The sequence below is a fragment of the Misgurnus anguillicaudatus genome, chromosome 1, assembly GCF_027580225.2.
Source record: "Misgurnus anguillicaudatus chromosome 1, ASM2758022v2, whole genome shotgun sequence".
Lineage (NCBI taxonomy): Eukaryota > Metazoa > Chordata > Actinopteri > Cypriniformes > Cobitidae > Misgurnus > Misgurnus anguillicaudatus.
In genome coordinates this window covers 25379928-25393578 of record NC_073337.2, presented here as the reverse complement: position 1 = coordinate 25393578, position 13651 = coordinate 25379928, and the positions used below count along the sequence as shown (strand labels likewise).

The following is a 13651-nucleotide window of genomic DNA, read 5'->3' as shown; positions in this document are numbered from 1 at the left end:
GTAACCATGGGGACTGTTTTTGGGCACTGCGTAATATCATTGCGCCTGCTGCAGCCATGTTAAGTCCTTGATTATTACGCCAGAATGAGAGTATAGTTCCTAGTCATATCGGCCTAGAAAATCACAACTTTTAATTTTCCGTCGATCTTAGTACACAATGTAGCCTAACTACAGAAGAGTCAAGTTTTAAATAGCAAAAAAATCCAAACTCTTTGGTTATTTTTTAGTGCGATGCTAATGCTCTAATCAGATTCAATGGATTATGCTAAGCTATGCTAAATGTGGTACCACCAGACCCGGAGATCAACTGATGGATTCCAAAACAGTATAAATCTAATGTTTAACTCTGGAAAATGTGCATATTTTCAAAAAAAAAGTGGAATGTCCGTTTAAACTAATGATGTTTCTTTACATTTTCTATACAGAGGGCTCAAATTCATTGCATTTTTTTTTTTTTATTGACAGGATGTATCAGCCATGACTATTGGCTATTTTTAAACTATCTGCCGATAGTGAGAAAAATTGCTTTTATTGTCCAATACCGATTATTTGTCGATATGTTGGTGCATCTGTAGTTTACAGCACTACTCATGGTTGCTAAACAGCTGGCCTGTTACATTGAGATACTTTGAGTGCTTAAATTCAGCTAGTTTATTTTTAGCCTTTGCCTCTGAGTCGTTTTTCATCCCTAGCCGAGGACCATAGGTAAAACAAATGTGGCATAGCTCTGGCCCAAACAGTTGTCAAGACCGAGTCACAGATATAAATGGACAAAGCCTTTTTATTCCACTTTTTCCACTTTGTTTCTATTCTGTCACAACGTTACACAGCTTTCTTTTGCTTCCTTTCCACAAATAATGCATCGTTCTTCCGTACTTTACTGAATGGAGTACCTGTTACATTTCGGTCAACCACATGTGTTTAAGGTGTTTACCATAAACATGTTTCTTGTGCTTGAACATTAATTCTGTTTATTTAGTCTTAAATAAATAACACCTGTGTTTGTGTGCTATAGGAGGACATGACGCCGATAGAAGTGCCCTTGGAAGAAGCTCTGAAAACAGTAGAGGAAACTTCCTCCGTCATGGATGACTTTCAGGAGCGACGAGCTCAAGCTATTGCTGCCAAGGCTCGGGAAATTGAAAAGGTTTGTGACGTGCCTTAGTATCTTTTTACTTTTTTATGTTTCAAAGTATCTAAAGTAGATATCTTCGTTTGATTTAAATGCACATTTGCTAATTTTATACTGAAAAGTACTTTTGTATCTCAGCTTAATGAAAAACCTTTGAACCCTAAACTACCATGGTCATACCACTGGACCACCCCACATACCACCTTAATTCAATTGGACTTTATTACATCATTGGGAATTAAAATTTTGTGAATGAGGGTGTTGCCTAAGGCACCAGAGTCCCCCCTTCTCCTTTCCAAAATCCCAAACTTACTGTTGGAGACAATGTTGGAACACCTAATGTAATTCTCCTGCCCTTTCCTATTGCTATTTTACTTGCTTATTAACCCCTTAAGTGGCGCAAATACCCTTTGAGTGGTGATGTGATATACACTTTCAAATGAATATAAGTCTGCCATTTTAAGACACTGGGGTTTTCACAGAAGTGTCAGGAGGTGAAAATAATTGTTATAGCAGTTTACATTTATTTAAATAAATAAAAATAATGCAATAACATTAATTTTATAAGTTAAATTATAAAAATGTAAATATTTTACAAAAGTAATAATGTAAACATGAAGCCACAAGTCTCAAGTAGTACTGATCCAAATTTAAAGTAAAAATCACAAAAAATGTGTATCGATATTGCGACCTGTAGTATCGAAAAAAAAAACTTTAAATCCCTCTGTGTGCATCAAATGACTTCCTCCGCCGCTGGTGTAGTTGTCGCTGTGCAGCAAAAAAGTTTTTTTATTCAGCTATATTTTTTACATTTTTGATAAAAAAAGAAAAAGTATTGCAATGTATCGCAAAATACAGCGCACTGTACCGTATCGCGATACATTTGAATCATGTCCACGTACCATGATATGTATCGTACCGTGAGGCCCTTGCCAATACCCAGCCCTAATTGTGTTACACTTTTAGTGGTTTTACCAACAACGGCCACTAGGTGTTAACATTTGCTGCATACTCATGTCACAAATTAATAAATTACTGTCACTGCATTATTATTACTGCAAAAAGGTTTTGAAATATGAAAACTACATTCTTTTCAGACCTTTCCAACAATATATAGTTTGTTGTGATCGACATAAAATTTACATGGAAAATATTTAAGTATACTTGGGTGTCCCGCTCACAGGACAGCGCCACTTAATGGGGTTAAAGGGGTCATGATATGATTTTTTTGTATTATTTTATTATGTTTCCTAAAGTGAACGTATAATATTACTAAAGTGTTTTTCCCAAAACATTATACTATGCGATGTGTCTTTTTGTGGGGAAGGTCAAATAAAAATGAATCTTAAGTAGTGATGTCACTAATTCAGACATTTTTCATATGTTTTTCCCCCGAGAATGGTTACATAAATGCTTTTGTTTTGATAAGGAGGGCATTTTATACTATGATACCTATAATGATAACTTATATTTCAAAAGATCAAGGCAAATTTGATTCCTAATGTCATGACCCCTTTAAATGAGTGATGGGATCATTCGGAGGCGGAGCCTCTGCACCGTCCTTTAGCTACTGATGCTTTTTTTTCACTATTTGTTAGACCAAAACCCTTTCCAAATTTGACCAGCCCAACCCGTCAACATTGGTTCAAACAGCTGCATAGGTAGAGGGTATGACCATGAAACCTGCGGGAAATAGTATTTTTACATTTACCTTTTGTACCTGGGCTTAAGTGGCACAGAATTTTCTCATTCAAATACGTTTACTCTGTGCCTAAATTGGAAACAAAAACATTTCTGGGATTTGTTCGGGATTTCTTTCCGCACTTGTGATTAAATTGAATTGTTTTGAAATGCCCTCTGAAGGCACATACTTCAGTGACACTCCGGTGATGCCTGTCAGGCTAAAGCCTGTTATTTCACAAAGTGTGCGTTGTTTGAATTTTAAACAAGTGTCCACCAGATGTTTAGCTTTTCTCTCAATCTGGTCTAGCCATCTCTACGCTCTTCACTTTACCTTATTTCGATAAACATTTAGCTGGCATGCAGGATGGGATGGATAAACGGCCATCACGCCTATTTCCATTCACAGGCTGGTGAATGTTTCTAGTAACTATCTGTGATTGTGTGACCAAAAAAAACTTTTGCTTCCAGGGAAAATTATATTCAGATTTTTAGGCTGTAAATCGAATTTACTGATAGTCCCCCCAAAAATAATAATTGTCATTTTTTCCCCCTCAAGTTGTTTCAAACCTTTATAAAGTTTTTTTGTTCATCTGAACACAAAGGAATATAATTTGAAGAATGTTTGTAATCAAGCAGATTTGGGGCACCATTCACTTCCATAGAATTATTTTTCCAACTATGAAACTGAATGGGGCCCCCAGATCTGCTTGCTAACAAACTTTCTTCATAAAATGTTCCTTTGTGTTTTGCGAAACAAAGATGTGTATACAGATTCGGAACAACATGAAGGTGAGTAAATAATGACATCATTTTCATTTTTCGGTGAACCGCCCCTTTAATCCACTTTAAAAAGAATGATTTTAATGTTCGTTATTCTGATTGGCACTTTGACCAGTATAATGTTTATTTTACTGATAAGCTGATGTGATTGTAACAAGACTGATTTCCTTACTACTAAAGTCTTTTAAGTAGGGCATCTGTGTTGTGATAGTTCAACGGTCCACGATGAGTCTTAATCTGGGACTGAAGCAGCAGATGCGCCGACAGGCAAACCATTTGCGTACAATTTCTTTGTCTCTACGTTTGATGTTTTTGATCTGAAACGTCAAGACAAACATGTAAAACAAGCAGTATACTGATAAACCGGAGCACAGTTTCCTCCCGAAGGCCAGTACACTTCTCTGTTTTTGGGCTGTTTTATATCCAGTTTTCATCTTTGATGGATCACAGACATATGGATATGTCTCTTTGCCTTTTTCTAGTTTTCTTAAAGGATTAGTTCACCTTAAAAACCTCTGTAGTTTACTTCCCCCTGTAGTCTCTCTATTTTCCATAATGCTATAGTTTATATTAGCGACGTACTGATACTGATAGACGATTATTCAGACTGATACCTGCCGATACCGATTGTAATATTAACTCACATCTAACAATACAATTTTCTGAAAATTTTTTTCATTCTTATAATGACCGTGATTATTGAATATTAAACTAGTGATGTTTTTTTTTAAATAAATTATCGTCCAATTGCTGATAGTATGAAAAAATTGCTTTTATCAATGATACCGACTATTGACCGATATATTGGTGCGTCTGTAGTTTATAGTGATCATAAAAGCTCTGTTAAACCCGGTTATAAGGGTTACACAGTGTATCCAAAGTATTCAGAAATCATTCAGTAGCTTTTCACGCGAACATACAGAAATTAAAAATCATTATATGCAATATTTTACAACATATCGGTTTGGTTTGAAATGCCATGAGATAAGTGATATATAGTAATTATAAAATAAAAAGTAAAAATCTTTCTTTAAATGAAGATTTGTTCCATAAAATTGTTATGTTTATGTTCAACTAATAATAGCTGTAACCTCTATAACATTCAGTTTTGGTATGTACAAGGGTGTATGACTAAATACATATTTTTCGTATGTAGACTATGGATTTATACAAGAAATGAGTTTGGTCTTGAATACTTAAATAACACTGACTTTACAGTGACCCACTCCAAATGTTTTTTAAGTATAGACACATTCCCCCTTTACCCTGATTGTCTGTCCCACCCTTCCTGAATAATTCACTGCTATATTTAGTCTGTATCAGGAATCAACCTCCCAGAGTACAAAAATGGCACATGAAAGAATGAACTAGAACACGTAGACTCCGAAGTTTCAGTCTTCCTGTTTGATTTAGTAACAGAGGTGTGGTTCACAGGAAGTAGAGCAAATACTCTAGGAAATGTCTTCCCAGCGTTCCTTGCATTGTTATGAATTGTTTAATATTAGTAGCCTTGCTGGGTTTGTGTTTTAGCAAAGTTATAAAGCATCACATAATAGGACACAGTAGTAGGTGCTTAGACGTTTTATTATACTTACGAATGGATACCAATATAATTTGTTTTATTTAGTTCTTATAACGCAACTATTCAGAAATATGGAGTAACGTTCACTTTAACCCCTAAATGCATGAATGATACGCCAATCATTATTATATATTTGGGTCGGAACGTTTATCTAACACCGATTTCTAAATGTCTCTATTACTATAAAACTGTCCTAATTAGATATGCGCCGATATATTGGCCTATAATCGGTTATGGCAGATAAAAGCATTTTTTCCCTTATTGGACATTAGCCGATTGTTTAAAAACAGCCAGGGCACAGAAAAGAAGTTTGTACACTCTGCACTTATAGGATTTCATTATATAAGTTGAAACGAGGAGTTAAAACAATGATGTTGGTTTCTGTATCTAGCGGTATCGGTATATGTCATTCCAAGTAAAAAAAAATGATATCGTATCGGCACAGATATTTTGTATCAGTGCATCTCTAGTCCTAATGTTTTATTAAAGTTTTTCAATATTTTATTACGTTCTTAACTCAACTTTGACGAGTTAATACATAGCTATCCTTTTTCAATGCACGCACTTAATTTTTGTACAGTGCGTTGTGAATTTGTTAGCATTTAGCTTAGCCCCATTCATTCCTTAGGATCCAAACAGGGATGAATTTAGAAGCCACAAAAAACTTCCATGTTTTCTCTATTTGAAGACCGTTACACAAGTACGTATGGTGGCACAAAATGATGCGCATCTGGAGGTCTCGCGGCACGAATAAGGCATTTAGCGTGGTGAAGTAGACGCGATTCCGCCTCAAGGCGCATTCACACGGGGCGTCAGCGTTAACGCTTCCTATTCACTTTTAATGGGTGACGTCATGCGTTGCCGAACTGAATTGTGGATCCGTCGCGCCGCGTCAGTGCCGTTGCTCGCAGCAGAAGTTGAACATTGCTCAACTTTTCAATCGGCAACGCGTGCGTCAGCCAATCAGATCGCCTTATGCAAATTACCTAGACAGAGCCAGCCAATTACGTTTATGGAAGAACGGAACATGTGTAGCGGCCACTGTGATTGGCTGTTGGCCACGCCTCAGACGAGCCTTCCGTTAAGCGTTAACGCTTATGCCCTGTGTGAATGCGCCGTTATTTGTGCGTCTAGTTTGCGCGAATGACGTTAATTGAGTGTTGCTTAGGAAACGTGCGAGTTGAAAAATCTGAACTTTGTAGTAAAATCAGGAGCTTGCTCTAGTAGTGACATTACCGCGGGAAACGCACAAGTTGAAAAATCTGAACTTTGTTGGAAAAACGCGTTGCGTTAACCAATCAGGGGCTTGCTCTAGTAGGGACGTGAATACAGGAAGTGATTGGAGTCGCAGAAGTCCCACCCATGACTCGAATTTCCGTGTGAATGTCTTGAATGACTAGAATTTCACACATGGCTTTCATGCGCGAACGAAGCAAGGAAACTCAAAATGTTCAAGCGTCCAACTATGCGTGAATAGTGCGTTTTTGCCGCCCCTACCACGTCTGGTGTGAACCCACAGTTAGTTTGCAGTCACTCCTGACTGCTCCCCCTCTCGCTCAAAGTTCCGTCAATATCACTGCGCCGTTGAGGTAAGAACATAGTAAAATATTGAAAAATTGTGGTGTTTTAGCAATAAAAAATGCTAAAATTAAGCATATGTAATTGTTTTGCCATTTTATTTGTCATTAAACAGATGCCAACAAATATACAACGTTAAGATTATGCGCTATTGACTTTCCTGGTCTCTAAACCCTCGATATATACATTTAAGGATTACACATTTTTTCTAAGAGTCTACTTTGAGTTAGTTATCTGAACAAAAAAATTAATTGATATTGCATAAACTGTCCAGCACCACTTGATCAATGCCCTACATCACGTGACTTTAGGAGGGTTAATGCTTTCGTATGTGATCAGATGTAGATTACTTTAGGTCATGGGTTCGATACCAACACACTGATAAATTAAATATACAAAAGTCCTGTAATTCACTTCGGACTAAACCATTTGCCAATTGGATAAATGTTTTTAGCAGTTGGCTTCTGTGTTTTTAAAATAGACACACAGGCTAATAGGCCCCAGCAACAGAGTTTATTGGCGGAGCATTAATGAAACTAAACAGTCACAGATCGACTCTCTAACTGCAGTCTGCCTTAATTCGTAGCCTCGGGCTCCTGTGAACTTCCTCTCGCCGTCTAAATCGCTTATCCATTCTGTGCTGGAATGCTCTAATAGACTCGCTATTAGACTGATCTCATGAAACCTCTTACTTTGACTTAATGACTATTAGAGGGAAGTTCTCACACAACAACTCTGGGACTTTGTGTGTGGGCCCCAGTATTCCTGGAACCAGGTGATCTCATTTTACTAGAACCTGACTCAGATTTGGGAAAGAGCCCTCACGTGAAGACTAATGAGGAACTCGCTGCAAAATTATTTGTCAGCACAATTAGTTGTGTGCATGGGCACATTGCTTTTTATAGACACAGAGCTTTGTAGTGGCAGGAAATTGGATGTGTATACATTTACTTATTTTTATTTTTATAATGCGCAAAGTTAATTGCAATATTTGGTAAAAAGGAATGACCCCAGCCCACTGGGTTGTAATTTAACCCATGCTTTGTGTTGTTTTACCCCAAAATGCTGGGTCGTTTTAACCCTTTGTTAGGTCAAATCTAAACATTTTCTGGATTCTGTGAAAAATCACACGTAGGCCGCATCCACACGAAGCCAGAGCTTTCCCTGTCCTCAACAACAAAAAAAACATCCGAAACCAGTAAAACCGACTCAAGTCTATGTAGTATACATGCCAGACCATTATGTGGTGCTGTAATTCTGCCAAAGATATACTCTAAAAATGGTGAAGACTTGGAGCATGCGCATAAACCTTGTAGTCCATAATCATTTGTTGTTCATCGTAGTAGCAAAGGAGCAGAAGATTCAGGCCCTGTCCCAAATGGCACTCTCCGGACTTATGGAGTTCCTCAGAGTCGAAATTTTGATGGAGACTTTGGGAACCTTGACGCGAGTCCAAGAGGGCACACCGGAGTCGTATTTTGGGACAGACTTGAGCATCACGCCAGAAATGGGAAGGGAAGTTGCCCATCAGTGTGAACACCTCTCTTTCGTCGTCTTGATTTGTCTGATTGCTCTTTTGCAAGGACTTCTGGGTTGTAAAGTGCAAGAAGCCTGCAGCAGTGCGGACTTTGCCGAAGACCGCATCAAGGGTGCAAAGGGGGCGCTGATGAGCACACTTCGGAGCGTAAAAATGACAGATGGGACACCCTACGAACTCGTAGACTTAAGCCCTGGATATACTAAGGATGTCCGTGTATGTCCGCCTGACGTCATTTTCGTCATCAGGAGGGTCTCAAGTCTATGTAGTATACATGCCAGACCAGTATCTAGTGCTGTAATTCTGCCAAAGATATACTCTAAAAATGGTGAAGACTTGGAGCATGCGCATAAACCTTGTAGTCTATAATCATTTGTTGTTCATCGTATTAGCAAAGGAGCAGAAGATTCAGGCCCTTTCCCAAATGGCACTCTCTGGACTTATGGAGTTCCTCAGAGTCCAAATTTTGATGACATCATGTAGTGCAGACTTTGGGAACCTTGACGCGAGTCCAAGAGGGCACACCGGAGTCGTATTTTGGGACAGACTTGAGCATCACGCCAGAAATGGGAAGAGAAGTTGCCCATTAGTGTGAACACCTCTCTTTCGTCGTCTTGATTTGTTGGATTGCTCTTTTGCAAGGACTTCTGGGTTGGTGAAGTGCAAGAAGCCTGCAGCAGTGCAAACTTTGCCGAAGACCGCATCAAGGGTGCAAAGGGGGCGCTGATGAGCACACTTCGGAGCATAAAAATGACAGATGGGACACCCTACGAACTCGTAGACTTAAGCCCTGGATATACTAGGGATGTACGTGTATGTCCGCCTGACGTAATTTTTGTCATCAGGAGGGTCTCAAGTCTATGTAGTATACATGCCAGACCAGTATGTGGTGCTGTAATTCTGCCACAGATATACTCTAAAAATGGTGAAGACCTGGAGCATGCGCATAAACCTTGTAGTCCATAATAATTTGTTGTTCATCGTAGTAGCAAAGGAGCAGAAGATTCAGGCCCTGTCCCAAATGGCACTCTCTGGACTTATGGAGTTCCTCAGAGTCCAAATTTTGATGACATCATGTAGTGCAGACTTTGGGAACCTTGACGCGAGTCCAAGAGGGCACGCCGGAGTCGTATTTTGGGACAGACTTGAGCATCACACCGGAAATGGGAAGAGAAGTTGCCCATCAGTGTGAACACCTCTCTTTCGCCGTCTTGATTTGTTGGATTGCTCTTTTGCAAGGACTTCTGGGTTGGTAAAGTGCAAGAAGCCTGCAGCAGTGCGGACTTTGCCGAAGACCGCATTAAGGGTGCAAAGGGGGCGATGATGAGCACACTTCGGAGCGTAAAAATGACAGATGGGACACCCTACGAACTCGTAGACTTAAGCCCTGGATATACTAGGGATGTCCGTGTATGTCCGCCTGACACATTTTCGTCATCAGGAGGGTCCACGGCAATTGTAAAGCGTATACTTGTCGCGCATGCACGCATTCACGCAGCTTTCCATGTATACTCCCCACGACCCCACGAAGATGGCCGCAGGGAGTATACATGGAAAGCTGCGCGGATGCGTGCATGCGCGATAGGACGCGGAAAAAAGTATACCGTGGCCTTAAGCAAGCACGTGCAATTTAAGGCCATGAGACCGAAAGTCCACATGAAGTGCGCCATTTGGGACAGGGTTTCTGTACCTTCTGCAGTACGAACACAAGCATGTAGTCCGCCATTGTTGTTGTTTGAAACTTCTTGTTGCGAAATGTTTGGTATAAGAAGTACTTTAAAAATGACACTTGCTTGAATATTTTGTTTTATATCTTTACCTATTTTAGGTGTCCAGATACTTTTTGAGGCCAATCTTTCATTTAGTTTTAGTTCATTAATCAGTTTGAGGTGTTGTGTAAAACCATAAAGTCATGACAGCGCAGCACTTTTTGTTTTATCACCGTCTCATGATGTAAATTATAGAGTTATATTCAGAAATGATCTCTAGCTTTAAGTTACTTGTCCTAAGGGATGTGTGTGTGTGAGTGAAGGTAATTGCAGAGGTTATGGAGACTCCCCTGGGTCTGAAGCATTGCTTTGATGGCCAGAAGTGTTTGATTATCCAACCACAACAAACATTACCGAGCTTTTAGTCTTCAGGTTTTTGGGCTGTTCTCATGTCTGGATGGCAGATCAGACGACGGCATTCTCTCTAACACACAACATACCTGATGTCTGTCCCTCGTCTTCCCTCGAGGGAAGAAAAGGTTTGACCTCACGAGATTAAAGATGCTTTCATGGAGCTGTTCGATGAGATCACTGAGATCCATATGTAAAGGGTGATTCAGCATTGATTTACAATGCTCGGCATGGATGCAAGGCTCAATAAAGTATGGGCTGACGCATGCAACCTTTTGGCTCGTTTTAAGTTAAAAATAGAAGTTGTTCGACAGACATTTTCATTAGTAGAGCATTTGAACATCTTTTTTAAATTGCGCATCACTTACCTGATGTAAGCTCTTTCACAGCTTTTATTGCAGAATACAAACCTTTTCAATAGCTTTTTGTACTGAAACAAGAAAGTCTTATGCTGTGTACACATCAAAGCTTCATGTTCCTCGCTCTAAATTACTTACGGGATTTAACTTCATGTCACGTGAATTTTCCGCTTGAGTTGAATATTTTCAACTTGCGCAAAAAACGTGTTTGAGGTGAATAGCTCATGTTAGCGGCAATCGCGCCGCCCAATTTGTGTCATATTATTCGCATCGCTTCACATGAATTTGTGTCTATTCACCGCTTTTTTCATTGACTGTGTATGTGGTCTACTTGCGTAAATAGTTAAATTCACCCCATTATGCTACGTACACACCAAATGTGAAGCATCACGTTCCTTGCTCTAGATTACTGGCGGGATTTAACTTCGTGTCATACACATTTTTAACTTTAGTTGAATAATCGCGCTATCCAATTTGCGTCATTCGCATCGCCCCATGCCAGTTCGCGTTTAGTTGTGTATTGCATTGACTTTGTATATAATCTACTTGCGCAAAACGTTAAATTTGCGTTTGGGGTGTACGCCCCATAATGCTGCGTACACCCCAAATGCGAAACATCCAGACTGATCTCACGAGAATTCGTACATATTTTACGAGTTGGCTAATTTGTATGAATTCATACGAAGTTAATCATGCAAAAACGTACGATTCTCATGAAAAAAAACAACAGCAAAGCCCCGCCCCTAACCCCAACATCACAGGGGTCAAGGCAAATCGTACAACAACTTATGAATGCGGTCGTATGAATTCATACAAATTAGCCAATTCGTAAAATATGTATGAATTCTCGTGAGATACCGTTGAAACACAGTATTAATCGCTCTAGATTACTCGCGGGATTTAACTTCATATCATGGCAAATTTTCTGTTTGAGGTTAATATTTCTACTTGCGTAAAAGATATGTTTGAGGCGAATAGCGCGTTCGCGGCAATCGCGCCGCCCAATTTTGCGTCATATCATTCGCATCGCTTCACATCAGTTTGCATCTATTCGCGTCTTTGCATTGACTGTGTATGTGGTCTACTTGTGTAAATAGTTAAATTCGCCCCATTATGCTACGTACACACCAAATGTGAAGCATCGCGTTCCTTGTTCTAGATTACTGGCGGGATTTAACTTCGTGTCATACATATTTTTAACTTTTGTTGAATAATCGTGCTACCCAATTTGCGTCATTCGCATCGCCCCATGCCAGTTCGCGTTTAGTTGTGTATTGCATTGACTTTGTATATAATCTACTTGCACAAAACGTTAAATTCACGTTTGGTGTGTACGCCCCATAATGCTGCGTACACCCCAAACGCGAGACATTTTGCCTGATCTCACGAGAATTCGTACATATTTTACGAATTGGCTGATTTGTATGAATTCATGTGAAGGTAATTGTCCAAAAACAGACGATTCTCATGAAAAAAACAACAGCAAAGCCCCGCCCCTAACCCCAACGTCACAGGGGTCAAGGCAAATCGTACAACAACTTATGAATGCGGTCGTATGAATTCATATAAATTAGCCAATTCGTAAAATGTGTATGAATTCTCGTGAGATACCATTGAAACATTGTATTAATCGCTCTAGATTACTCGTGGGATTTAACTTCATATCATGGCAAATTTTCTGTTTGAGGTTAATATTTCTACTTGCGTAAAAGATATGTTTGAGGCGAATAGCACGTTTGCGGCAATCACACCGCCCAATTTTGCGTCATATCATTCGCATCGCTTCACATGAGTTTGTGTCTATTCGTGTCTTTGCATTGACTGTGTATGTAGTCTACTTGTGTAAATAGTTAAATTCGCCCCATTATGCTACGTACACACCAAATGTGAAGCATCGCGTTCCTTGCTCTAGATTACTTGCGAAATTTAACTTTGTGTCATACAAATTTTTTGCTTTAGTTTAATATTTTTATCTTTTTTGAGGCGAATAACACGTGTTTTCGCGCTGCCTAATTTGCGTCATTCGCATCGCCCCATGAAAGTTCATGTCTAGTTGCGTATTGCATTGATTTTGTATGTAATCTACTCGCGCAAAACATTAAATACCCGTTTGGTGTGTATACCCCATGATGCTGTGTACACCCCAAACACGAAACATCCAGCCTGATCTCACGAGAATTCTTACATATTTTACAAGTTGGCTAATTCGTATAAATTCATACGAAGTTAACTGTGCAAAAACATACGATTCTCATGAAAAAATCAGCAACAACAGCCCACCCCTAACCATAATGTCACAGGGGTCAAGGCAAATCATACAAAAACTTACGAATGTGGTCGTATAAATTCATACGAATTAGCCAACTTGTAAAATATGTGTGAATTCTCCTGAGATCGCGTTAAACACACTATTAATCATTCTAGATTACTCGCAGGATTTAACTTCATTTCATGGCGAATTTTCTATTTGAGGTTAATATTTTTAACTTGCGTGGAAGATATGTTTGAGGCGAATAGCATGTTCGCGGCAATCGTACCACCCAATTTGCTTTACTTGCATCGACCCACTAGACTTCGCATATATTCATGTATTTGCCTTGACTTTGTATGTAATCTGCTTGCGCAAATCGTTGAATTCGCGTTTGGTTTGTACGCCCCATTATACTTATCTATGTCTAACTTTGTGTCTTGTCTGTGCGTTTGGTGTCAAAGGCAAGTAAACAGGAAATAGAAATCAGAGATTACTTTCTGTCACAAATAAGGAGAAAGCCTGTTCTTATTACCGAATTGTGTTTGCTGTGACACAAACATGAACATATGAGGAGCTTAGATACTATAGCCTTTAAACGTCATCTCCGTCAAAAATAAGATGCAGTAATG

At 39.3% G+C, this 13651-nt stretch overlaps 1 protein-coding gene across 3 annotated transcripts in view; it reads left to right on the top strand.

The window, feature by feature from the left end:
* pphln1 (periphilin 1) overlaps positions 1-13651 on the top strand; it is a 34176-nt gene that overhangs the window by 19202 nt on the left and 1323 nt on the right. For all 3 annotated transcript variants that reach the window (XM_055191098.2, XM_055191099.2, XM_055191097.2), the window contains exon 10: positions 1016-1147. In XM_055191098.2, coding sequence (XP_055047073.1) covers positions 1016-1147 — 132 coding nt within the window. The remainder of the gene's footprint in view (positions 1-1015; positions 1148-13651) is intronic.